At 35.6% G+C, this 27,985-nt stretch overlaps 2 protein-coding genes across 5 annotated transcripts; one reads left to right on the top strand and one right to left on the bottom strand.

Moving 5' to 3' along the window:
- The first annotated feature begins 276 nt into the window (after positions 1 to 276).
- On the top strand, positions 277 to 17,099 carry fastkd3 (FAST kinase domains 3). 4 transcript variants are annotated; one of them, XM_026247043.1, is made up of 8 exons: positions 277 to 668; positions 6,838 to 6,952; positions 8,443 to 9,892; positions 10,328 to 10,416; positions 14,392 to 14,566; positions 14,700 to 14,769; positions 14,869 to 14,983; positions 16,931 to 17,099. In XM_026247043.1, exons 3-8 carry the CDS (start codon positions 8,452 to 8,454, stop codon positions 17,027 to 17,029), a joined length of 1,989 nt encoding a protein of 662 aa, XP_026102828.1. In that variant the 5' UTR covers positions 277 to 668; positions 6,838 to 6,952; positions 8,443 to 8,451; the 3' UTR covers positions 17,030 to 17,099. The 4 variants fall into 4 exon arrangements, with proteins under 4 accessions (XP_026102828.1, XP_026102826.1, XP_026102829.1 ...); XM_026247044.1 differs by having other exon boundaries at positions 279 to 428; XM_026247041.1 differs by lacking the exon at positions 6,838 to 6,952 and having other exon boundaries at positions 278 to 668.
- chmp5b (charged multivesicular body protein 5b) lies at positions 16,074 to 23,883 on the bottom strand. The gene is made up of 8 exons (XM_026247045.1): positions 23,815 to 23,883; positions 23,192 to 23,296; positions 22,009 to 22,055; positions 19,423 to 19,516; positions 19,223 to 19,294; positions 19,016 to 19,124; positions 18,712 to 18,827; positions 16,074 to 17,469 (listed from the first exon to the last, which is right to left on the bottom strand). Exons 1-8 carry the CDS (start codon positions 23,881 to 23,883, stop codon positions 17,419 to 17,421), a joined length of 663 nt encoding a protein of 220 aa, XP_026102830.1. The 3' UTR covers positions 16,074 to 17,418.
- Positions 23,884 to 27,985: the final 4,102 nt, after the last annotated feature.

Genomic DNA, 27,985 nt, shown 5'->3' on the forward strand with positions numbered 1-27,985 from the left:
ATTTAGGTTTGTTTGCAAAATAATATGCATAATATAATATTAAAATATAAATGAATATTTTTTAAATACATTGAATTATTGAAAACATACACATTTTGAATAATAACAGTTGACGTTTTTTTTATAGCTAGTAAACTAGTACTACACATTTTCAAATATAATGCTTTAAGCAGTGTATTCGCAGATAATATGCTACACTCAACGAAAAGTATGAAAAAATAGGGCACAATCTACTATGTTAATATGAAAGGTTTTTATTTAATTTAATTTTTTTAAGTGGAGTTCTTCAGATGGACAAAGGAGGGCAGCATTACGCTCCTGTTGCATCTAACCACAAACCTCTATAGAAGAAGAAGAACATAGCATGGCGGAAAAGTGAAGTTCGTTTTGCGTGGGAGCCTACGGTCAAATGGACCTCATCGCAATTGGTTAGCAACTGTAGCTAGTATCATTTGTGCCTCGTATAATGTCAGTACTATCCGTTTAAATGTTTAGCATTTTTCATGTCTGAAACTTTTACTTAAGTGAATGAGAAACTTAACGAGTTTCTGTAAGCTACTTTATACATTATATTGAGGGACCCCGTCTTTACTGTGTCATTATAATGAGTAACGTTAGTTAAAAACTGTTTCTTTGTGTGTGATCTGCAGTGGACCCATGCTTCAGAGGTAACTGCTATTCATTCGTATTATTCATAGTTTCTAGCATTACAGAGTAGTTGAACTACGTTTCAGACTGTTAATCTGACTTCCACGTGAAAGTGTGGTACTGCTCTCTCTCTCTCTCTCTCTCTCTCTCTCTCTCTCTCTCTCTCTCTCTCTCTCTCTCTCTCTCTCTCTCTCTCTCTCTCTCTCTCAATTCATTATATGCTTTATTGGCCTGGCAATAGTTTCAATGTTTTACCAAAGAATAGTGGTTATATTAAATCTAGAACTAGAAATAATAATCTAGAAATAATAATACATTAATTAATAAAATAAATACATGTACATAACGAAATAAAATAGAACAAATAAATTCTATGAACAATTTAAAACAGTGGGCGTTGTTGACTCCTCCCTCTTTTTTGCTGCTAGTAAGGTCTTGTTTTTCACCTAATAAATATTGAAGATTTGTTTTATTTAACATTTTGAAGACAGGGCAAAGTATTTCAAATTTTAGATAAAATTTCTTTGTAATGTCTTGATAGTTAGTGCAGCTGGTGAGGAAGTATTGCTCTGTCTCCACCAGGCGGCAAGGAAGTCGACCGGAAGTTGAAGTCGGCTGCGTGCTGCCATCTTGTAGCAGAACTTCACTTGTGTTAGCATTCCCATTGACTCCCATTCATTTTGGCGTCACTTTGACAGCGAATAACTTTACATCTGAAGTGTTTAAAGACTCAGTTTGTCCATTATTTATTTCTAAAGATACACGACAATGTATAAAGGGCTCCATTACCTTCTATGTTACATTATGGCCCCGTAGAAACAGTTTTTGTAAAAAATAGGCTAACGATTGCGTCATAACCACTCGACTCTCTGTCGCATTACCGTACAGACAGGAGGAGAAGCTCGCATGCAATTAACTTAATATGGCGTACTGGCGTTACATTTTAAAATACTATACAAAATAATTAATCAGAATACTTACTCCTGCTCACTCACGCCAAAGAACTCCCCGCTCAAGCTCACAGTCTCTGTAAGATTAACGATGACAGTTTGCACGCACAGCTACAATAACATTTACATCTTTCAGACAGGTTGTTGACGTCGTCAAGCTTCGTTTGAGTCTGCGCGTCAGAAACTGAAGCGCTAAAAATGGGCTTCAATTGTCTCAGTTGAGTTCCAATGGGGTCGCTGTGTCCATTTCTTTTACTGTCTATGGTCTCCACTTCCCCATGATTACCGTATGGGCAGATGCCTGTCTTTGGGCACCCAGTGCTGTTGATAACTGCCCATCTCTGCAGTATAGTCAAAATATGATTGCTCAGTCTGTACCTTGTCATTTGTCTTCTTAATCTACAGTCTTTCACTGTACTCAGATATTCTGCAGTTGTGTAATCTCTTTTTAGGGACAAATAACATTCAAGTTGACTTTGTTTTTCTGTTGTTTCATTCAAGTAGGTTAGATAATTTTCTTTTTGTGCTTTTATAATTTGGTTTGGCAAAATTTTGTGGATGATTTTTTCAATGTCCTGATGCTGACTGTTGTTAGTCATGTTAGTAGTCATGTTAGTTTATTTTTGCAGCTTCAGGAACATCTGAATCTGGGGACTTTTTTCAGGGTTGACTTAATATTGTTTAAGGGCCGTTACATAGTCAACGCGAGAAACGTGAGCAAGCAAAGCGAGCGACGCGCTCCCTTTCATAGTCTAAACAGTGGACGCAAGCGTCACGGGCGATGTGTGTATGCAATACACCTGTCACGCAACGGGGGTAGTAGAGTCGGGTGATATTAGTAGAGTTGGGTCGTGTGATATTCAGATCACAATGGCAACTGAAGAGGAGTGTATTCTGTTGCTGATGAACTATCGTATAAATGTGGATGAATACGTATAAGTTCGCATAATTTTTCCTCTTCGCCCGCCATTGTATTCAAACCTTCTTCTTCTGTAAACACAATATACTTGAATTAATGTACAATACTTGCAATGTCGCCCCCACCGACAATGCATAGTATTGCGTGCATCGGCGCGTCGCATATCAAAAACTAGGACGACACATTTGGCTACGCACCGACGCATAATGGCGGCCGAAGCGTAACGATGCGTAACCTCGGGGACGCGTATGTATACAGATGCGTTGACTATGAAACGGCCCTAAGGGCTTTAAAATGGTAAGAGATTGGGTCACTTATATTTAGGTGTTTCCAAAATTTGATGGCTCATTTCTCAATGTGCATTAGTAGAGGGTATTGGCCTGCATGTGTTGTTTGCCGTCTTCTTCGGTACTCTGAGGATACTCTTACAGAACTCAGCATGCTGGTCTTCAATCTGATTAAGGAGAGGACTCCACACTTCACTGCCACCCCCCCCCCCCCCTCTAATTTCTTCAAACTACTTTGTGCTGAGACTCATGAATGTATTTTTCCTTTATTTTTTCTGTTTCTTAAATTTTTTTATACTTAAACTGAATTTTGAAATGAGTGAATGTTTTCCCACTAAGTAATGCATGGTGCCACTCTCTGGGTTCTCACTCACGTGTCTGACTGATTGATCCAGAACTCCACTGCACTCTTCTGTTTCTTTGAATTTCCAGGGTAGGGCTGTCACTTTTGTGAAAAAAATCATTTTCGCTTTTTAAGACATAAGTGTTAACTGAATCGATTGTAAATCGATTTTCCATGTCTAAAAACAAGACGTTTCCTTTCTCAACGTCAAATAACGGACGAACGTAAAGAGAGCGCTGGAAACGCACAAGTCAGCAATATTTCTTATTTATTGGCATGAAGTTTCATGCAGAATAACAAACAGCAACAGGAGTGCAACATTCTCGAAAAAAATATATTATGCAGAGGGGATGGCTGCCATAACAAAAGAAAAACATCACTTGCAGGCTTCAACCTGGCTGCATTTATGATTTAGACAATTAAAAAATCTCCAAGATTATTTTAAATAATGATTCAATTCATTTCAAACAACTATTAAAAAAAATGAAACTTTAAATGGACTTGACAACAGGCCTTGTGTGATTTTTGATTGAATGTAACCGACACTTAGGCTAGGCGGCACTAGGCAGGCATAATTAAAGCTAGGGCCATTACAAATTTATTGGACAGGAAAACAAGTCGATCAACATTTTCGGGGTCCAGAGCAGAGCGTTTTTATTCACTATATGTCCAGCTGTTGAGAAGACGTGCTCCGACCGCACTGATTTCCAAGGGACACTCAGCTTGCAATGGTCCTTTTCATAACTCAGAATCCCCTGTAACTAGATGCGCCACGAGACCTCCAGACGTGCATAAACGTGTCTTTACATTGACTTAACATTGAAATCATTTGCGCCAGATGCTCAATTCGCATTTGGTGTGAACGCAGCATAAGAGATCACTTTGTTTTGCTTGTTTGTGAGTTTTATATTCTATATTTATATTCTATATTTTTTAATTGTTTAATTATTTTAAAATTAATAGTGTACATATTTGGTTAATCAATTCCCTATTTTCATTTTCAAAACTTTTTTTGGTTGGTCCGATCGATTGTGCAATCGATTTTAAAACTAAAAGTGACAGCCCTATTCCCGGGTGTTCTTGCAGGATTCGAGGTGGAACATTTGAACAGGGTTTTTGTCCCATGATTCATAGTTTAGTTTAACTTTGGGGCCCCAGATTTCACAGAAATACAGAAAAATGGGTTGGATGGTGCTATCAAAGATTTTCAGCCACAGTTTATTTGGGTGGGTTGAATTTGAACAAGGGTTTTCTTACACTGTAGGGCTGCACGATAAATCGCATGCAATGTTTAATGTGCATCTTGTCAGTAAAAGCTGGTTCTGTAATCAATGGTAAATCACTATCACCCACGTGCATTCACATGGAGCAGCATTTACTACACAGAGCCGTTGTTCACTGACAAGCTGCGCAAAACCGCGATCATATTTTGCGCATGTTTTGCACAGCTTATTTGTTGACAACGGCTCTGTGTAGTAAATGCTGCTCCATGTGAATTCATGCAGGTGATAGAGATTCACCGCATCTATAATCGCAGTTATTGTGCAGCCCTATTATACTGTAAAAGCCCTGCTTTCCTTCAGTCAGATCTTTTATTCCATTGTTGAACTGTCCAGAAGCTGAGATTGTCAGACCCAAATAATTATAACATTTGACATAATAAACAAATTTTCTTGTATTTTTTTGTTAGCAAGATCAGTATTTTTCTGAAAAATCATGATTTTAGACTTCTCCATGTTTACTGGTAAGGCACAATCATTACTGTAGTTTTCTGAAATGGAGAGACTTGGGTGCAGCCCCTCTTCTTGTCAGCATACAGGAGGCATTTGATTTATCTGGCCTCAAGGGTAGATAATTGCCTGATAAATAATTGAACACAAAATATTAATTTTACACTTTAAATGTGCAGTGTGTAAATTTGAGCGGCATCTAGTGGTGAGGTTGCGAAATGCAACCAATGGCTCAGTTCCCCTCTCACCCCTCCCTTTAGAGAAGCTACGGTGGTGAATTCAGGAATCAAAATGTCATCGGTAAAGACAGCAGAGAGCAATGAGATTTATTTACAAAGGTAAATTAAGAATTTATAAAAAATTTTTTATTATTTTTACTTAATTATTCAGTAAATCATTGTTTTTGCGAATATGAATGTACATCATTGTGTCAGGGTTTTATTTGGAAGAACAACGTGACGAAATGTGCACTATTTAGAGCAGTTTGTCTGTTTAGGGCATAGACTGTATAAAAACATGGAAGTAGTGTCCGTGACATCACCCGTGCTTTTCTGTAGAGCATTTTTGAAGCTCAAAGTGGCTGGAGCCAGCTATCACTATTTTGGCACCGTGCATTACTACCAAATCACTGAAAATAGGCAAAAAGGAGGGAGCTGGTTGCTGAAGCCATGCCCACCTAGTACGATAGCAGTGGCAGCAGTGGCAATCCACCTGTCACTCAAGTGGCCACACCCTTAATTATGCAAAACTTTAATGGTTAATATAATTTAAATGAAGTTTTGTATTTATATATATATAAAATCACCCCTCACAGTTGTCTAGAAGGGCAATATTAGCTATATTTAAAATTAGCTTTTTGTACCAGGCTGTGAAGGGTTTTTTTTTTGTTTTGTTTTTTTCTACAGTAAAGTTGGGCATTTTAACATCGGGTTTCTATGGTATTGACTCCCTTTTGGAGCCTCTAGCGGCCAGTCAATGAATTGCAGTTTTAGTCACTTCCTTGTTGGCTTCAGTAGAGAGAGCGATAGGTTGCCGCTTGGTTTTGGGCTACTGTACAAACATGGTGGCAACTACCATGTAAAGGCTGATTTATTTATATAATCAACACATTTGGTGCGTGTGACAAATATGGGGTCATCGTTTTGTTGGCAGAAGTTTGCTTTGCATACGCTGCAGCAGAAGACTGTTTACGCCCATTTCACACATAATCTGTCTGCAGTGCATATGCGTTGCATATTTTTTTTTATGCACCCATGTTAACGGATTCCAGCGTTCACACTGCATGGGGTTGCAGTCTGTCAATGCATTCCAGGAGCAGTGCGTCTGCTGCAGTGCAGCGATCGTTTACGTACCAAGTCTTTTTGCTGTGCTGCATGTGCTGAATTAAAGTGACAGCGCATTGTTCGCGGTAAAAATTAACATGGATTGACACGGAAATGCAGTCATTTCACAATAAATGTATACTAATTAAAGCATACTGTGTTTCACATGCAACACATGGGTTTTGGCTAGATTTAAAACAAGAAATAGAGCAACTTTAGAGAAACAAGGCAACATTATATATGCACTTTTATAAAGGCAGAAAAACAAATTTATATAAGACCTGTTGAATTGCATGTAATAAAGATTTAAATGCAAAAGGCAGGAGAGTCGACTGTTTCTGTCAGTGGTGAGTTTTAATTTTAAATGTTTGTGATAGCCTAACAAGAAAAGTAGGCTAATGTTGTGTTTAAATGTGTTGCAGCTTGTTTCAGCAACTTATTATAAAAACCTAGCAGTCAAATGCAGTAAAACGTTGTTTATATTTGAATTTAAATGTCTATGAAAGATTGTTACTGTACTGTGATGAAAGAGTATCACAATGCTGAAAAAGCTTTGTGATTTTTTTTTTATTTTTTTTTTTTTTACATGATTTGATATCAAAATAATGGACAAATGTTGTGTTTTGTGGCTTAAACAGCCGCGGATCAGAAGCGGACTGCAAACGTGTCCTGTGTGAAAGCACAATGAGTCCGTGCTGCTTCAGCACCACATACGTAACGCACACGGACTTCTGGCGTTAGAGATGCACAGCGGTATGTTAGCCTAATTCTTACAAGCTCTCCCTCCCTCTCTCTTTCTCTTTGTGTGTGTGTCTGTCGCTCTCGCTTAAAATAGTGCAAATCACAACAAGATAAAGGAATGTGCTGATATACTCTTATTGTAAACAATATGTGGAGATAAGGCTGACATGAAAATGTTCATTAGTGCAAGGTATAATACACATACTAGTAAAAAATGTGATTCAGGAAAAAGTGGCCTTCAAAACGAGGTTCACATCTTAAGATTTCTGGACAAGAACTAACATTATTCACTGTAGTTTCTTTCAGAACCTTTTGATATGTTACTACATTATGACGAGTAGAATACACTTCTCTGTCATTGTACTTACGGTAGGAATACACAAGTACTTTTTTTCTAAACAACTGATATTAAGAAAAATTCACCTTGCCCTTACCATCTGACTGTAGACTACGGTACTAGTAGTTTGTCTCATATTTCTCTGTGTCAGAAAGACTGATCAGATCAACAGCTGGTTTCTTTGAAAAGCTTCCAAGGCATGATGATCTGCCAGGAGTTTGTGCAGAGAAAAACCAAACTTCAGTTTGAGCAACTTTTTGAGTGCTCACTGCTTTTTTCAGCTGTGCAGTGGCCATGGCAAATACAGCCTTGTCTACATGTTCAGAGTGATTGCTTTTAGTATATTAATTCCACTGTCTGTCAGGCACAACTGTATCTGTAAATTATGGAAGTGCAATTGTTTTTTACCTGGGACTCCTCATACATTGCTGACTGAGGTTAAACAATAAATACATTAGATTGGTTTCTACAGATTTGGTCACGTATCACAAACGATATTGTTTATCTCTAAAATTAATGTCTGTTTTTGTGAGATTCACGGAGCTGTTCTCTTTATAGTAAAGGGGATGCCAGAAAAATGTCACACTTTAGTTGCATCCTGCAATGAATCTATTAAGGATAGTTCTTAGGACAAATTTTGCATCTGTTATTACCTAGGTAATGGTTACATTTTATCATTGTACAACTTGGGAAAGATAAACTGTAACCATTACCTAGGTATATATGCTATATATTTCAGGATAATATACATTTATTTTATATTTCTAATGATTTAATAAAACATAAAAAAAGGACAACAACAAAAATGTTTTTAATAATGTTGCTCGAAGAATTATTTAGCCACACATACAGGAATAAACCATGCAGTACAGCCTGCTGCCTATAAAGGGGAAGCATAGACAGACAAGGTAATATTGCAGTTTGTGATTAAGCAGTACATTGTTCATAAAATGCTAAATCTGTGGTGGCAATAAATTTAAAACATTTGTTTGACATATGCTGAAGGCTTGAAGGACAAAGTGAGAAAACAAGGATGCATCAATTTGAGACTCATCAATAGAAACCTTACCTGATCTTAAAACAGGAAAATTTCTGATTGCAAATTCAGTAGATCATGATGTTTAACTTTAACTTGCATGTTTTTTTTTTTTTTTTGTGACTGTAGGTTAAGGATATGGTGGCAATTCTTATGATGGCCAGAACACTGGCACTGAGGCTGCATTTCCTGAATCATTTGGATGACAAGGTCCTTTCATCACTGAAAACATGCGCTGGTAAGCGGCTGTCTTCTACGGGTCTCCGAACCTCTACTGTCTGCTTTCCCACATGTTCCAGCCTCAGTCCAAGGGGTGTATGCACCACAGAACGAGATCCAATGTTCCTTGTTGCTGGATCTGTTCACCCTTACCAGAAGGTCTTCCCCAGTGGAAGTGGTTTGTCTTTGTTGCACCACCTGACTTCTGATGAGGACCATACATTTATGAAACGACTCGCCTCCTGTACTTCATCTCAGCAAGTTCTTCGTCTCTTGCGATCTTACCCTCTCCTCTCAGGTGCAGCAGCAGCATCTATACTTCACCGACTGGCAGACTTGGAGCAGGACTCTGCATGTGGCTTTTGGAAACCACAGATACTGCTATCAGATGCAGGCCTTAATAAACTTTGCCAAACACTGGAGCATGATTCAGCCAAATTACAGGATGAAGTATTGGTTAAAGCTCTCCTGGGCTGTACACGTCTCTACCTTGACCCTCAGAGCCGCCTAGTGCTAAGGTTGGTGTTTGAATGTCAAAAGAGACTGAATTTGGAACAGCTCAGTGTTGAAGCACTATGTGGGTTATCAAGGGCTTTATTTGCATTGGAAGGTCCTAACAGTGGCATGATAAAACAGGCTATGAGTCAGCTCCAAAATAAAGATACAGCTCAATGGAATACGGCAGAGCTAGTTGCAGTTTATTCTATGCTAGCAACTGGTTTGGGTGAAGATAGATGCTATCTGGAGCTTCTAAATGAAATGAATGCTCAGGCACTTCAGTTGGTGCACCAAATGGGCCCAGTGGCGATTAGCGAAATTCTAGGTGCTTTATTCAAATTGAGACATAAGGAAGCATTACCACTTGTAATTGCACTTTGCAAGCAAGCTGTCCATCATGTCCAAAACTTTGCAGATCCAGAACTGACTGTGGTGTTGTCAGCACTCATGCACTATGGACACAGTGACCACTTTCTTGTGGAAGCTCTTGAGCGCCATGTGCCCAAGATTGCATTTACAGCTCATGCAGAAACCGTAACCAAGGTGATGCAGTTTTTCCGTCGATGGCGCATTCTTTCTCCACCTGTTTTTAATGCTGTGGCTGAGAGTTTTGTGTATCGTGCAGAGGAGTACTCAACGTGGCAGGTATCACAACAGATAGCTGCACTGGGAGTTTTGGGATACCTGCCACCTGATGCTGGGAGATTGTTCAGAAAGGTGGAGTCTGTTCTGCATGCCCGGTTTTCCCAATTTCAGCCCAGAGCCCTGCTAGACCTACTGTATGCCTGTACCCTTCTACAGAGATACCCACTTAACTTTGTCTCAAAAGTCTTCAGCCCTTACTTCATGCAACAGCTACAGGGTAAGAAACAATGAAACCTTTTCTATACAGTACCTGGGTTAAATTTTCAGGAATGTTCATGATTAATTGATCACTTATTTTAATGTTAATTGATTAATTAATCATTACCATTAAGACGGAATAATAATATTTGGAGTTTCCATGTTCAATACACACAGCCTACTTATAGATTAAATATGTTCAAACCTGAGTATTAAAATTTAGCGAATAATTTAAATGTAATTCTTTAATTTATTACTAGTGTATGGTAGACAGATTGGTTATGCAACGGTGATTTCACCATCTACTTGCATAATTACTGAACATATTTGTTGAAATTGACTAATAGACAGTTGAAGCTTCATTCTTTAAAAATTATTTAGCACTTAATCATTAGCATCTCTATGCAATATACTGAACTTTTTAAATAATACATTTTCCATCTCTCTTTTAAAGGGGAGGAGGGCAGTGGGATAGATCACAGAGTGCTTGCACAGTTGACCCAACTTTACATGACTGTAAAGCTCGAGTGTCCATTTTATGATGTGAGTGAAACTGCATTAATATATATATATGTATGTATATGTATTTTTTTTTCTTTTATTATGCTTAAGACTGTTATAGATGCTGTTATACCAAATGTGATGTGAAAAATGCAACAAATTCCAAACAAATGGTTCACACCGAGCAAATACAATTTCTGTCAGGCTGAAAGAAATGCAACATTTATGTCAGTAGAATAGAGGACACAACTTACATTACCTTTCAGCTGGGGGTGAGGTGGGGGCAACCATCACATTCACATTCATGGTTTTATCTTATATTGGTGAATGGTCGAATAACTTCCAGGTAAACAATTTTAAATATGTTTTTAGAAAGTGTTTTATTTACAGTGCAGGCCTGATTGATTTTGTAAATTATATTATGAATGTTTAGTCATATATTACTATTTGAAATGGGATAGGGTTTCTTTCTTTCTTTCTTTCTTTTTTGTAAACCCCTTATTTGGGAAATCCTGATTATGCAAGTAAAGAGCATCCGTTGCAGAAATCAGCATCTGTCAGGAATCCAGCTCATGTTCTGCAGAGCTGCATACTATATGCAGGACTGTTTGGATGATGAAAATGGTAGTTATTAATGTAATCTAGGTACCCAATTTTAGGTCCCTTCTTTGGACCATTTAGATTACTTTTTTATTTAACTTGTTTTAAACTTACAATTAAACATACTGTACAACACTAATGATTTGAAAAAAAAAAAAGTGTGTGTATATATGTATGTATGTGTGTGTGTGTGTGTGTGTGTGTGTGTGTGTGTGTGTATATACACACACACACACACATACATACATTCTCAACATCATAACATTAAACATTGCATTACACCAGGGTTTCCCATACTGGTCTTAATGTAAGAGCTGTAATAGTTTGTGTGTTGATCAAAAGCTAATAATTAATTGAATCATAAAAATGTAAACACATTTTCACACAAAAAAAATATATAAATATAAAAAATAAATTTTTACCTCCAAGTCAATGTGGCCATTAATTAACAGATAACTTTGAACATACAAATGTGTTATTAAATTATTGAGATTTTGCAACTAAAGAGAGATTTCAACTAAATTATTTTAGGTTTGGCTGATAAAAATGTTTGGGGATCCCTCGATTACATGAACAAACACTAGTAAACATGACATTACACACCCAAAATCTTCCAGGTTTTAAATATTTTTGTTCAGACTTCGAGAATCAACAGCTGAATATTACTGGACATTATGGTGACACAGCATTTCACAGCCATACATCACCATTAAAGGCATAGTTCACTCAAAAAATACAATAGTCATAAATAGGGATGTCCAGATTCGATCAGGATTGACTCCACACAGAAACAGCAACGCGTGCGGCATGACATCACTTTTGTTTTCAAGAGCTGGTGTGAATGAATATAGATTCAAACTCAAAGAGACATGATAGTCTGCGCATGACCTGATATTTCATTCGGACCCAGAATACAGCGAGCGATTAAAGAGCCACACAGATGGGAAATCAAAAATTACCTGTATTACAGTGTATGATGTAGCTGTCCATCTGTGTAAACAATGTGCCAATAATTAAACCAAAAAGTACACAATTTATAAAGTTATTGGCTTCTAAAGTAAGGAGTCAACTCTGAATCGCTGAAACGAGTCGTTATAGATTTCAAATCTTTGGCCATCTCTATGTACGTCACTAGGAACACTTTGCATAATAATCTCCGCCTACCGTCATGGGAGAAACTGAACTCTGACCTGCCCCACCCCCCCACACAGACGCTCTGGTTGGTGTGATAGCGTCATGTCGAGGAGACAGTGTGTTTTTAATTGTAAAGGCAAGTTCGTTTTATTTTCACTGCCAAAGAATAAAAATCAGAAGAACCAATGGCTAAAATTCATTTTCACCACAATACCAGAGCAGTACAACAAATCCCTTTTGTTGTGTTTACAACATTTCACTGATGACTGCTTTTCTAATCTCGGTGAGTACAGCGGGATTTTCAAAGCATTTGGCCATAAAAGATGGTTCATTACCAACTTTATTTAGAACAACGAGCATCTCCGAATCACAACGGGATGTATGATTATGAAGTTATGTGTTTGTTTTCTCCAGAGCGTGTTATCAGTATGTGTGCTGTCTGCAGCCTGTCTGCGCTGATCGTCATGTACAAACACGTCATTTAAAATAAAGTGTAATTCCGTGAATACTCAACGAAGAGACATGGGAGAGATATTTATATAAAGCTTGACATGTCTACTTTAAAACTAAACAAGTGCTGCCTAAAACAGATATTCTGTGATAAAGTAATCCATATGAAAACAACGCGATGTCTGTTTTTCACGTCTCCCTTCATATCTAATGTGACCACGCCCCCGCGCCAAACGCGCTATTCAGATTCAAACTGAAGCGCGCGGCTTGAATACACCCACACAGAAGAAAAAGCAGCGATACTGTTCAAGTTTTTTATTTTACTGTTTGCTTCACGGTGAATAAGACATAATTCACCCCAAACAGATGCTAACGCGTAGTTTACCGTGGAGGTGTGTGCGGAACAACCAATCCAAACTGCTTATGTTAGTTGACCAATCAGAACACAGTATGCTACCGAAAGGTGGGGTTTAAGGAAACTGAATCTTTTGAACAGCTTCGCGCGAACCGTTTGGGGATCTCTGAGAATTGAGGTAATTTTAAAATGATATTTTGACAAAATGACAATGTTTTTTAACCTTGGATGGATTTAAACCTAATGTACAGGACTTATAAACAGTGATAGGAAGCTTAGAATTTTCATCTTACTGGCTCTTTAACATCACAGAGCACTAGACTCTCATGCAGTGTGTGTTTCATTCATACTAGAAGCCGGAGCGCGTTCTTGTGCTTATATCAGGAAATTCCTAATATAGACAAAAGCGTCCAGCTATCGCTGTGGTGCTCACAGGAAAACAGAAACTTATGCAAACACGAAGACATTAATATACGATCACGACAGTAAATTGTTTTTTAAAGTCATCTCCAGCAGGTGATAAATAAAGTATATGAACAATGCAGTGCTAAATGACATAGCATTTATTACAATATAGACACTATTCTGCCTTATTATGTTATAAAAAGTGTTTGTTGTATATAAACAAATCATTATTGTTATTGTCCAGCATTTATAAATTTCTAAGCCAATTAAAAGCTAGAAATTAGAGAAAAATTAAAGTTGCCTATACTACCAGTCAGACCTTTTTGAACAGTAAGCTTGTTGCTTGCATTTATTTGATCCAAAGTACAGCAAAACAGTAAGATTTTGAAATATTTTTAATAGCCTATTTAAAATAGCGGTTTTATATTTGAAGATATTTAAAGATATTTATTGAACATCCTGGATCTGTTTTTTCACTCTTCTTTATTCTTTTTTTTTTATGTATTATAGAAGTATCGGATCGGGTCTGGGTATCGGCAGATACTCAAAATCAAATGACTCCGACTCAAGACTCAAGGGCAAAAAAACCTGATCTGGACATCCCTAGTCATAAATCACTCATCCTCCTGTCGTTCTAAACCCATAAAACCTTTGTTCAAAGAGACACAAATTAAGATATCAAAAACAAAAAGTGTGGATCCCATTGCAAGAAACCAAAACAATCCACTTCCAGGCACTCACATAGCAGGCAAAATGTAAAAGGCCTTTATTGTAAGATATATATACGTTAAAAAAACACCAATGCATATCAGCCCAAACAGGTCTTCGTTAGGGTTTTCGTCACAACACGCAAACTGAATGTTGATACACAAGGTTGTACTAAGCATGTGTCGAACTTGTTCTGTGGTCAACAAGCTGCATGAGACCGAGTGAAATGCATAAAATGAAGTATCTTTTTAGGCCCCTAAAAAAAGAATACAATTTAAAAGGAGTGTTAGATATATATTATATACTAATGTTGCTTGCATATTCATAACAATGCTCATTTACATATTTCTTACACTTAAATGAAGGGACCACGACTTTCGCCGAAGTTTCAAGTCAAGTCATTTTTGGCTTCTGGACAGTCTTTGGAGACACCGGTGGAACTTAATTTCTATAATGCTGTGAAGTCCGCCTTAGTAGATCTGCTGGGAGCTCAATCTTACTTTGCTTCCAGAGTACTTACACCATATTGTTATACGTTAGGTATGTATTATGCCTCCCCTTTGCTTCTAAAATTGTATAGCTGTCAATTTCTTACACCAACACATGTAAACCTTCTGATTGGTATATCTCTGTGGCTGTATATGCCCCTATTTTATTGTTTGTATACATGCAGACATTGAGATAAAACTAGATGAAGAAGGGTACGTCTTGCCTGCTTCGCATACAGATGAAGTCCATAAAAGGTAAGGCATTTCCTGCTGTTTGCAAATAAAGTAGGAAATGATGATTAATTGTCTGAGAATGCATGCATATTATATTGATATTAATTTGTTTATTATCAGAATTGCTCTCTGTATTGATGGGTCAAAGCGCTTTGCAGCAAATGCAGAGAAACTACTAGGCAAGGAAGCCATCAAGCAGCGTCACCTGAGGATTCTGGGATATGAAGTTGTTCAGGTAAAACAAACTTACTCTAGCCTTTTATTTACTGACTATGTCCTCTACTAAAGTGTTTTTTCTTTTACTAAAACTTTTTTCTTCCCTGTCTCTCTAAGTGTGTTTGCATATTTGACAATCAAGCTGAAATTTCATTTTAAAGGAATAGATCCCCCAAAATTTGTAATTTAACCTAATATCATTCCAATCTCTATCCTTTTTTGTGTTCCAGATTGGAACGAAAATTTAAGTTTGGTCATAATTTTATGTAGGGATGCACTGGTTGACCAGCCATAAATTGGAACCGGACGGTTTTTTCTTATAATACGTGATCGGCAATCGGCCGATTTTTCTGGAAGTGCGCCTGCGTGCACAGACTACATTGTAATTTTTCGCTATCATGTAATTTTTAAGTATTTCGAAATCTGTGCATAGAACATGCGCAGCCGTTCATCACTGGAAGTGCAGAGCTACAAGTCTGAGGCACAGATGATGTATAGGATGATCATTTTTATTTTCCTTAAAATTACATTGACTTAATTTGATTTAAAAATCACCTGCTGTAGCACACTGAAAAAAATTCATTCATCCAATTAAAATTTTTTTGGGAAATGATTCACATCTTTATTTTTTTAACTTGAGCCAACAGTTATCGAGTAAAAAATATAGATGTGAATCATTACCCTAATTCTTTTTAATTGGACGAATGAAACCCTTTGCGTCTGTTTTATTCGCACCAACATTATTTGATTTTAACATTTTGGAATAATTTATTTATATAGCATACTTTAATTTAGTCTCACTGGTAAAGACCTTTTTTTTTTTTTAAACAGATTTAAAAACTAAAACAAGAAACATCTTATTGAATGTGTGTTGATTGAGTTTTTTGGATTTTAGAACTATGCAGTTGTTGCCTTTTAATTTCACACTGTTGCAGTTAATGTTTGGATTTAAGTCCAGTTCTATGTAGTTTCAACCCATTTCAAAAACAAAAGCTAAATGCTGATGTCTGTACCATCTATGTTTGTATTGAATATAGGCTACTTACTGTGCAGTTACTACCGTTAATTTCAGATGTTTAGTTATTGTTTTCAATAGCCAAAAGCCAGACTTGAGCGTTGGAAGGGTTTATTGGTGTTTTTTTAACAAGACAGTTAAAGATGCGAGATCTGCTTATTTTTCCAATTTAATTAACACCAACTATAGCAATTTTAGGTTTCTGTTTAATATAATTAATAATTTGGCAAACCCTCAGACTAGTATTGTGTCAAGTTCTATTAGGACACTCCAGGTTATAGGGAGGTATTGGGGGATTGTTTTTTTTTATCTGTATCAGAGCACGATATTTGTGAGATTGTGCAAAAGCTGAAACATTCCAGTTGTTTTAAAGACGTGGTTCCTGTAAGACTGTTTAAAGAAGTGGCAGGAACTAAAGGTTCTATTCTACAGTCTATAGTGAATAGTTCTCTTATTTCTGGATGTGTTCCGGAGGAGCTAAAGATCGCTACATTCCAACCGATCCTGAAGAAGCCTTCATTATGTCCTGCAGTGGTAAATAATTGCAGGCCTATCTCTAAACTACCATTCATTCCAAAAAATTATAGAAAAAGGCAGCGGCCAAAGAAATTGTTGAGAAATATCAGTCTGGGTTTAGAGCTGATCATAGCACTGAAACTGCCCTTTTACGAATAACAAATGATTTATTGATTGCAGAGGATGCTGGAGAATGTTCAGTTTCAGTTCTATGTGATTTGACAGCAGCTTTTGATCCAGTTGACCACTGTATTTTAATTAATACATTGAAAACATTGGTTGGGGTTTCGGGGACGGTGCTGGATTGGTATCTTGTGAATTTTGTTCACACATTGTGTATTGCTTTTCATAAATTTTTATATTTTGTAAAGCACTTTGCACAATTCAAACTAGTGTATGCTCCATAATGGCCTTCGTTTTACTCTCTCTCTCTAGATTTCATACTATGAATTTGAGAAACTCAAGGATAAAAAAGAGGTTGTGGAATATCTGCACAAGAAGATTTTCCCTCACAGCTACAGACTCAGCTGGTGATATCTGGATTACATATTGAACTACAATTCATTAGGATTATGTATACAGAAGTTTGTTTTTTGCTTGTACAGAAATGTGGTATGTAAATTATTTATTTATGCTTTCAATAAAGTGTATTGCAGTACAAAGTAAACCACCTACTGGTGTATATCCTTCAGAAAATAAATCATATCTACACAGTCAAAATTAAACCAACCAACAAAAAACCCAATGATTGTTAAAAGATAACATGGATAGATTTCTTATGAAGCAAAAGATTATAATCAGAAGTAGATCTAGACAAAAAAAAAAGATTAAATCTTGACATTGAAGGTCTGTCCCAGTGTTTATGTTTGAAGATATTTGTCCAAATCTTTTAAGGGTTTGGGCTGTATTGTCATTTTGTTCCATTATGTAGCTGGAATCTGAGGAAGGCCAAACTCATCCACCAGTACTCCATCCTGTTTGCAAAAAGCAGAATTCTCAAATCAGTTTTCAAAAACATTTTCTGTAACAGTGGATGTTTTGTAACATGTCTGCATAAAGCAAATAACGTGTAACTAAAAATGCAGTGCTCAGTATGAAATATTAACATTTTTCAATAATCTGCTCTAATCTTAATCAGTATAGAGGTTGTGGTCTCTTTTATGCAATAAAGTGACACTTTTTGGCATTCTAATTAAATTATGATTCATGAAATTGACCATCGATCTCATGTGAGTGCATTTGTCAACTGTATACAATTTATTACTGAAATTAAAAGTTCAGCACATTGTGTTGATGGATGCAGGGGTGGGACTGACTATGGGGAACCATGGATATTGGGGGCCCATAACAATTGAAATCGCCTTCAGAGCACTTAGAATTTAGAATGTTTTTATTTTTCATGTGTATGCTGGCACGTTAAGCAATTCTAAATGGATCCACATTGAAAAATAAAATAAATTATAGTGGCTTTTATTATAACATAACAAAATTCAATTTTCAGTGTGTAGGAAATGCACCATGTAACAAACTTGACATGCCTTCCTAGCAAATTTTGTGGCATATAAGTTAAATGGTTAAAAAAAAAAAACAAGACAATGTTATTCTATGAACACAGACCAACAATTTGTGAGCAGCTCACAAAAGAGAATGCAGTCAACATATGGCTTAATGCTAATTTTTCGTCTCACTGTAATACCATGAACTTATTATTAACTATTTAAAACAGTGAAATGTTAATTATTTGTATTAGTAGTTATAAAAAAAATACTTTAAAACAGATTATTTCAGTTAAGTTACCATTGCATTAAAAAGATCTAATAAAATGGAGGGGGAAAAAAACCTTTACAAGGTGACAGAACAATTGGCAGGTCTATTGCACTTACACTACTAAGCTTAAAATGTTCAGACTTTTCACATATTACTTTTTTTTCCCCATCCATAGCAATTGACAGAGTACTCACAAATACACATGGGAGTGTTCGAAAGCATTTTTAAGATTGTTTTAAATTTAAGAATCGACCTGAAGTACCAACACTTTTGACAACACTACTAGAACTGATATGTCATATGTGAATGCATATTTGTTTGCTTTCGTTAACTGCACATTACAAGTTCCTTTGGAACATAAGTCGCAGTACATTTCAGATTAAATTGTTTTTCTAGAAAACCATAAATAAACAAAAAGGTGGTGTTTTTTTATTAGTGGGTGTGTTTACCCGATTCGTGGTTCTGTCTCCTGGTACTCCTTCGGGTATAGCTGGAGCAGAAGAAGCCTCATCCAGATAGGAATTGTCATCGTCCAAAAGGAGTTCATCACCAAGTGCATCCAGCTCTTATGGTACAAACAAATACAAAATAAAATCAAAATAAAACAAAATAATCACATTTTATATAGTGAACAAAGTAAATATATTTATTAGTAATCGATCAAAACAAAAAAATTATATATATATATATATATATATATATATATATATATAAAAGCTAAATACACAAAATAAAACACCTGTTCTAACTAACCTGCTTCAAGGTCATCTTCATCGATGTCTGGTGTCCCATAGCTGCGGCTAAGAGCTTCTTGCACTTCATTAGCATCTTCCATCATGTCCTCCAACTGGTCTTGCAGATCCTGCAGCATGAACAGAAAAACTCTTTCTAATGCACGCACAAGTTTTATTTTTTGTTTTTGTATTTTTCACTTAAGTAAAGAAATGAAAGGAATCTTACCTCAATCTGATCAATTTTAACATTCTTGTATGCTTTTTTCATTTCTTTGGCACCAATTTTCATCGCCTCCACCTATGTTTAAGACATTAACATGCACACAGAGAAAACTTGTACATAAAAATATGCTTTCTACATATTGCTAATGGGAAATATAGAATAAAATCACATTTTCTTTTTTTTTTGTAAAACTGCGTTCTTACAGTGGTCTTGGTGTCTTTTAGAGTCTGGATGGTGTAGTTTGCTTGTTCCATGTTAAATGACTGCTGCATCAACTGATCTCTCTGCCCTTCATACCTGGAGATATAACAATATCCCTCAGTGTCTTTTTTTTTTTTTTGCATCAACAAAGGTTTAGGAAGCACTATTATGATATAGACCAATAGTTTTTTTGTAAAGCCTAACTCCTAACTCAGATTCAGGAGAACAACAAAAAATTTACTCTATGTACCGCAGTAGTGTTTCAAATTTAGGAACATCCCGCCAAGTTTTGGGTCTCTCTGATTTACTCTGTTGCCCATACACTTGTAGGTCAAAAGAAAGTTGGTGCAAACACAATAGGGTTTCAGAACTAAGTCTTTGGACCATTTAATAATCTTTAGGAAAAATTAAAATCCTTAACAGAAGAACAGGGCGCTTTCAGTGCTTGGGCCATAAATATGCCAGAAAGTGCTAAACATGCTAGTAACATGCCATATATATGCACAAAAATGCTTGTACTACTTGGAAAGTATAAAGCATGTTAGTAATAGAGGTCGACTGATTTATCGGTTTTGCCGATTAATCGGCACCGACAGTTGATTGCTGAAACAATCGGTTGGTCATCTGCAAAAATCCATGGCGATAGTTTTCCACGTTTCATCTTTTGCTGGAGCGGCTGATAGTTTCCCGGGATAGGTCCATTGCTGGAGCGGCTGAGAAGGCTCGGTTTTCATTATATAGTGCGAGAGCGGCCTCTAGAGGCTGAAATCACAGACAGCACATGCTGTTTGCTTAGACACGTGACGCTGCACGCTGAACAGATCGAGACACTTCAGACAGAAAATCCTGTGCCATTCACAGTTTTCCATTAAATTACAGTATATTCACCCTGAATCGTTGTTAATGTACATAATGAATTGTATATTGAGCATTTCCATCAAAACGTTTGTCTTTCTGTGGCTCTAATAAAGTCTGTTTGCTTCATTTATAGAGCTATAATATAGATCGCTCTTTCCGTTTGCTCTGTTTTTTTTTTAAACAACTTCAAACTTATCTATGCCTCATTGTTAATTCTTGAAGTAAACTTGTGTGCATTTGGTGAATAAATAAACTGTTTTAGAGCGCTGCTCGAGTTGAACGCGACACGTCTGTAGTGTGTGTGATATCGGCGAGTTCTCCTAGACTCTGCGCTGCTCTTTTATTTTGATTAGATGATCACTTGAGTGTTCAATAACATAAGCAGTTCAAGTGAAAGAGAAAACCTTGTGCTGGTATAATTGTAGGGCCCTATGATTGCCGCGATGCAGAAAATGCAGACTGAATCATGGAATCCATTCATAAACACAGAATTCACAGCTTAGAGCATGTGACGCTCGCGGTGATTTCAGCATCTGCCGTCTCACTAAATGAGGACGAAAACACATGAAGAGCATCTCCAGAACTACACTGAGAGTCACTTCATGAGCATTTGACCGTTTTAATTGAGCAAAAGCATCATATCACATGCACAGAATTTTAAAGATATTAATTTATTTTGCAACGCATCAAAATAAAAGTCCGGTTTTTAAGTCTATTGTTGAAACAAGCAATTTTTTTAAGGAATAATCACACAACATTTCTTTCATGTTTTAATTTTAGTAGTAAATCTCCCTTGTTTGCCAAAAAGAAGTTTGCTTAATTTTAAGTAATTAAAAGACAAATAAAATTGTTAGATAACAATAAAAATGTAAATACACAGAATTTTTGATGGGGAAAAAATCATTAGGCTTGTTTAAGAAAAACAAAGTTGTTTTATGTATTGAAATAATTAGACATGCTAAAACTGAATTTGGTAAAAAATATGGTGAGAAACAATAAAAATTGTCATGTAATTTGTTAAACTTTTATTAAACTTATTTGAAAATGTGTATGTTTCATGATTTTATTTAATTAGACTTATTTTATGATTAATTAACTAACTATTAAAAAGGAGTGGAGTAAAATTAAAATGGAAAAAACTGAATCAAAAAAATTTAAATAACAAAATTTGGAAATAAATAAAATGGAATTTAGGAAAACATTTAACAGATTTCATAGGGCCCTATTAGATTGTGGTAATTTCAACATTTACTATTACTGTTATTATTGTTATTATCATTACTACTACTACTAATTTTTTTTAGTAAATAAAGCACTATTTTATTATTATTTTTTTTTTCTCAGTATCCATTTTAAAAACTGTCGGTTAATTAATCAATATAGGCCAGTGTGGTTCAACCTAGCTATCGGTATCGGCAAAATCCAATGTCGGTCGACCTCTAGTTAGAAATACCCAGCTATGCGATAAAAAATGCGAAATACATGCTAAAACTTGCTAGAAACATCTAGCTAAATGCAAAATAGAATAAAATTCCCCTGGCATCACAGCAATTTTTTTATAATTTGCCATGAAACAAATGATTGTTGAGAGGCTAGTGATGTGTAAAACACAGCACCACCAGAGTGCTCCAAAGTGAAATGGCCCAATCAATGCTGCCTTGCCACTTTAATTTACAGTGCAGATTTTATACATAAACATATTAAGAATAACTACAAATAAGGGCACTTACATTCTCTTCTGTTTGAGGACTCTCATGGCTTTCTGTTTCACCATGTTCTAGAATAGAAGCAGAAAAAATATTGGACTACAAAACTGGTCAAAAGTGTCATGCTTTGCACTGTGGTGTGTTCTATAAGAAATGTATATTTATATTTTATATAACTCCAATAAACTTAAATGTATTTATTTTGAGTAACCAGAAATCAAGGTAAAATCAGAAACAGAAAACTCAGAGCAGTAGCTCTGGCTTGTCTTCTGAACCTACACAACAGAAAAACAAAACAAAAAAAATCTCATCACATTTGGAGATATTCAAACCTATCATATAAGAGTGTCACTCAAGTTTTATGGTCTAACAACACCAAACCCCCAATGTTTTTTTTTCTACCAACTGTGACATCAACAACTGTGACACACCAGGTTTGAATATAAAGTATAAATGTAGTTTGAGAGTTATATAGGGAATGATTTTTTGATGTCTTTGGTCATCACGCATAGCCAGAGCTGGGTAGTAACTGATTACATGTAATCAGATTTACGTAAAACAAAAATTAAGTACTTGTAATTAGAGTAAATTACATTTTAAAATACTCATAATCAGACTACAGTTACTTGCAATTGTAATACAGTTACTAGTTATTAAATTACACATTTACACAACGGCAATAATTTATCCATAATTTATTGATTCTCCCTAATTCCTCTATTTTGTCTTTTAAATTGTCCTTTCTAAATTGAAAAATCACAAATTCACCAACTTTGTTGTTATCTGATCCTCTTTCACATAATCTCTATTTTATTTGATAGCTCAAAAGTAATCTGATAATGTATGTAATGAATTACTTTACTAATTAGATTTTTTTGTAATGTAATTTAGAATTAGTAACTGATTACAATTTGTAAGTTATCTACCCAGCACTGCACAAAGCTCAAATAGTTACGAAAACATATGGAATCGAACGATGTCATCTATAGCACAAGTTTTATGGAATGCTTGTATAGTTTTTCATTTATTTATTTTATTTTTGTTCCTTTTGTTTTTCATGGAATGGTGGAAATGTTATGGATACAATTAATAGAAAAAGAAATGCAAGAAGGCAAAATGTAACAATTAATATTTTGAGGTGAGAGATTACTTTAATGTTTATACCGAAACATAATTCCACCCAGGTAAAGTCTGAGCCAAATGTTACCTTTGATGGGCCATCCCTCATTTTCTTCATTTGATCTTTGTATTTCATCAGTTCGGCATCGAGTCTGGCTATCTTCTTATCGACAGACTCCGCTCGTGAGTCAACCTGGAATTCATTAAGGGAAAGAAAGGCATTATATAGGGTACAACATATATCCAACCATACCTATGCTTACATTATTTAGGAAATGAGTAGCTGTAATTGTAAATGCAGAAGAAATTACACCCCGTGATAAGTCACTGAACTATAAATAAACCAGAAGGACTGGTTCAGATTCACACAACCTCAACACAAACTTTTTGTCATACACAGCTTTCAAACATTTTTTGTGTGTATTCAAAAACATCAACCACGTCACGTTTTTAACATAAGCAAACTAACAGAACTATAAAATCAACAAAATAAATGTAATGTTTATCTACATAGAGTCTGCTTTACTACATGACACAGCAGAACACATTTCAACTAAATAACAAATAACATGAAACATTTTTAGGCTGGTAATAAGAAGAAAGATAATTTAGTGAGAGATTTAAGCAATACTGAAGCCATTTCAGTTCTCAGGAAAACGTTCTTTTGTTTCATATTCTCCAAAGTTAAATAGAAGCAAACACATAACTTACGCCTGATATACAGTCCGTCAGGTTTGGTGGCGGTCCTTTGGGTTTCCCTCGTCCGAAGATACGATTCATGCCGACACTATTGTAAATAAACAGGATAAATAATAAAAAATAAAAGACAAAAACAGTATCTCAACCTCCGCCCGAGAACAAAACACAGCCTTTAAAAAGAATCCGGAAGTAACGACGTCATGACGTCCAAGGGGTATTGCCAGGCCACGTCCAATCACGCAAAGCTGAAAAGGCAGGAAGGCGAACAACTGTCACATCCATTGTACTTTTAGAAACACTTTTTCACGCAGCCTCGAATCCCATTTTTTTTTTTTTTTTTTAATCAGTGGTTCGGAGCGTTTATCAGATTGGGCAAATCACGTGATTTCAGCAAACGAGACTTCTTTACGTTACCGTTTCAACCCATGGTATGGTTGCCACTAGGTGGCGAGATCTTAAGTAAATCCATAAAATCCGCATATTATACGCGATTTTGGCCTTATTTTTTGTAAAGTTACGGGTTGCGGTTTTTTGGGATTATTAAAAAATATGGTTGCTTGTTAGGAAAACCTGACAAGCAACTTCGTTACTTTTCATTTATGTTCACTATATTCTCCAGTGCACTGACTGACACTTTATCTCCTAACAGTTAATCAGTGCAACAAAAAAAAAAATTACAATGTTTTGGTATTAATTATCACGGCCTGTAATAAACAAATAATAATAATAAATAAGCAGGCCTATACTAATACTAAAAGTATACTTGGTTCGAATAGACAATACTTGAGTATCTTGTGGCTATGTTACAGCTTACCCTTTTCCATCTCTTCTATATTATTCCTCGTTGATTGCAGATGAGTTTTGTTTCTGTTACAGTTTGCTGATTTTTGTAAAATAACTTTTCTTTTCAGATAAAGGTTTCAGTTTAATATGTTGCAGTTTCATTTACTGGTCATAAATAAACATTGATGATGCATTTTATGTACACACACACACATACACATAGGACTTGTTTTGGAGCTGCGGTTGCTTATTCGTATCGCAGGAGTTGGAAACAGTGAAACAGTAGAGGTGTGTTCCATTAGACAATAAGTGGACTGGGAAGTGGACTTCACAGGGTATTCCGCCATTTTAAGTGAGATTCCATTCCGAAGGGAGCAGTTCGAAGGGCACTGCGAACGGCATTGGAACATCGATTCATCAGGGAGTGGAGAGGGAAAATCACCCAACTTTCATTTCGCACCGACTCACCAGTCAGAAGCTGTGTCCCTAACATAGACTGTATGGACGACGCACCTTTATTCACTTCCATTGATGAAAAGTGAAGCAGCCATTGTCCCAATAGGGCGCGGCCATATTGACTGATTTGAGACCAGAGAGTCTGCGCGCAGTAGAAAGCGAAGTGGAGCCGCGTCCCGCCCACACTCCAGCAGAGTCAATCGCAAACACACGCCCAAGACCCTTTTTTAAATTAGCCTGACTGGTCCAATTTTTGCCTGCTGGTTTTTCGTATAAGAAGCTTGTGTTAAAATAAGGCAAATACAACTCTAATCTCTCCCTGAAGATCCCGTAAAAGTCCGTTGGCGCCTCAGTTCGCTCAGAGAAGCTGTCTCAACCCTAATCACACTCCCGTTTTCTAAAACAAAACTTATTTTAAAAGGATCACCCTAACTTATATTAATATGATAAAATCTACATTCAGTGACATAAAACATGTTTGAATTTTTTTTTTAAATAAATAAAAAATAAAAGTGAAATTTAATTATTTAGATTACATGGAAAGGGCGGGGTTTATGACTGATACTGGGACCAGCCACCTGGGGGCGATCGAAACGCAATGGATTCATTTGTGTGTGTGGAGGACTAGTGTGTGTGATCCATAGACTGGTGTGGTCGGTCCCAAACTGCATAAATCGGTAAAAAAAAAAAAAAAAATGTAACATAACATTTCCTAAAAATGCATTCTGATACGTTTGTATATATCTCTGGGGTTTCTTGGGGTGGCACACCAAAATATAGAAATAAAAACTACAATAATTAAAAGTTCCACTTGCACTGTTAAAAATGTATTGTATTTTTACAGGAAACTCCTGGCAACTAATTGCCGTGAATTTACAGCAAACAATAATATACAAGAAATATACTGTTGATTTAATACAAAAAAATGTCGTTTTTATACAGCAGTGTTGCTGTGATTAAAATAGCATTAATACAATAAAATGTTGTATTTTTTATTGTTGTCGTACAATCCTCAACAGTGGTGACAATCCCGAAAAAAAAATTGCAGCAATGCATGCTGGGAGCTATGAACATGTTTTGTATGCTGGCATGAAACATGTCACCATTGTTGTGTTTAATACGCCAAATGTTGATGTCTGTGAGTGTATAAATAATCTAAAACATGTTTTTGACAAAAAGCTAGCAAAAACAATATTAATTTACTGTTAAACATCACTGTACAAACCACAACAGTGTTTCAAATTATTTATTTTTATATCATTTGTGTCATTTAAACCATTTTAGTGCAGTCAGTTGGTTGTTATTGAAACAGACTCGTTGATCTGCTTTATATATGCAGAAACGTTTTCTGAAAACAACTGCAACTGCAGAAAAAAAGTATTGCAGCAAAAGTTGAGGGGTCAAGAACACAACTGAAGCAAACCCTGATCTCTATGATGGTGATCTCAAAAAAAACATTTTAATTAAGACATGAACATCTTAACCTCTGTGAATTCTCAATAAGAACTTCTGTAGATGCATGACAGAAATAAAATCATTCTGGTTAGTATTACTACAAGTGAAGCTGGTAATGCTGTTTGTGGAGTTGTTTATTCAGATCTTGAGAGATTTAAAGTCTTGTATCTTCAGTTCACCTAAGACTGAGTCTGTGGTTGAAGAAAGTTGTAGTTTGTGTTATTATTTCTCTTTCTTTCCTGCTTTCTTGATCACAGCAGGTATTTGAATGACTGAGAGAATGTTGCAGGAACATTTTACTAACCTTAAAATAACAGTATACTAATATGGAAACTGGACCTTTTTATGTTCTTGGAATGTTACAAATCAACGTTCCTAGAATGTTGAATTTTTAAATCAAAATTAAGTTGAAAGAATGTTTGAGAAACATCATACCTTTTAAAAAGTTTCTTTTAACGTTAAGAAAACTGGACTTTTTATGTTAGAAAGAATATGAAAGTACCAGTTTTAATGCTATCCCACAATGCTTTGTGGTGTCTGTAAAATAATGCTTCTACAGTGTAATATAATAATATATAATAAAATATATAAATAATATTACAGGACTGTCCATCAATTTCCCATCATGCATTTGCATTTACAATAAAAACCATGAATACAGTGTATTGTTGTAAAATATATTGTAAAATTACATCAATTGTTAAAAGTGTGTGTTATACATATTTATTTTCGTTTATGGTTAATGTAGTTTGATATTATTTAGCAATTAATTACTTACTCTTTAAATAGTGTAGGTCTTTTAAATGATTATACATCAGCAAATAAATAGCCTAGACAAAACCAAAAAAGGGACAATATTTAGTTTGAATATTTTTCTTTTCTTTCTTTTTTTAAAATTCAAAGAGGACATTAACTAAATACAACTTGCATACATAACACAAAATGTATCAACAATACATCCAATGTCATCTGAACAAATGGAACAGTCAAAGCGATGCAAATACATGTACATATTAGTGTTTGAGTTGAAGCAGCACTTAGCATACCAATCGGCAATGGTGGACGAAGTACACAAATCAAGTCCTTGAGTAAAAGTACAGATATGTATAATAAAATATTACTCCAGTACATGTAAAAGTATTCTTTTTTTTCAATTTTACTCAAGTGAAAGTACAAAAGTACTCAATTGGAAAAAAGTACCAAAAGATTAATTTTTGCAATTTTATATAGGCTACTTAATTTAATTTTATATTAGCACATATTTTTTATAATCCTACTGCTCACAATACCTGGGATTTTCATAAAATAACCACTATGTGGAGTCAAGATATATATTTTGTTGTTGATATAGACTATGTTTACACTGCAGTGTACCTGAGAGCAAACAGTTGACCATCTGATTTTCACCAGTAAGAAAAAAGTGTTTTAAAGTTGTTGTTTTGCAGAACATCACAGTTATATATGACATGAGAATAAGGCCTGAAGTTAG

The sequence above is a fragment of the Carassius auratus genome, unplaced genomic scaffold (assembly GCF_003368295.1).
Source record: "Carassius auratus strain Wakin unplaced genomic scaffold, ASM336829v1 scaf_tig00014207, whole genome shotgun sequence".
Lineage (NCBI taxonomy): Eukaryota > Metazoa > Chordata > Actinopteri > Cypriniformes > Cyprinidae > Carassius > Carassius auratus.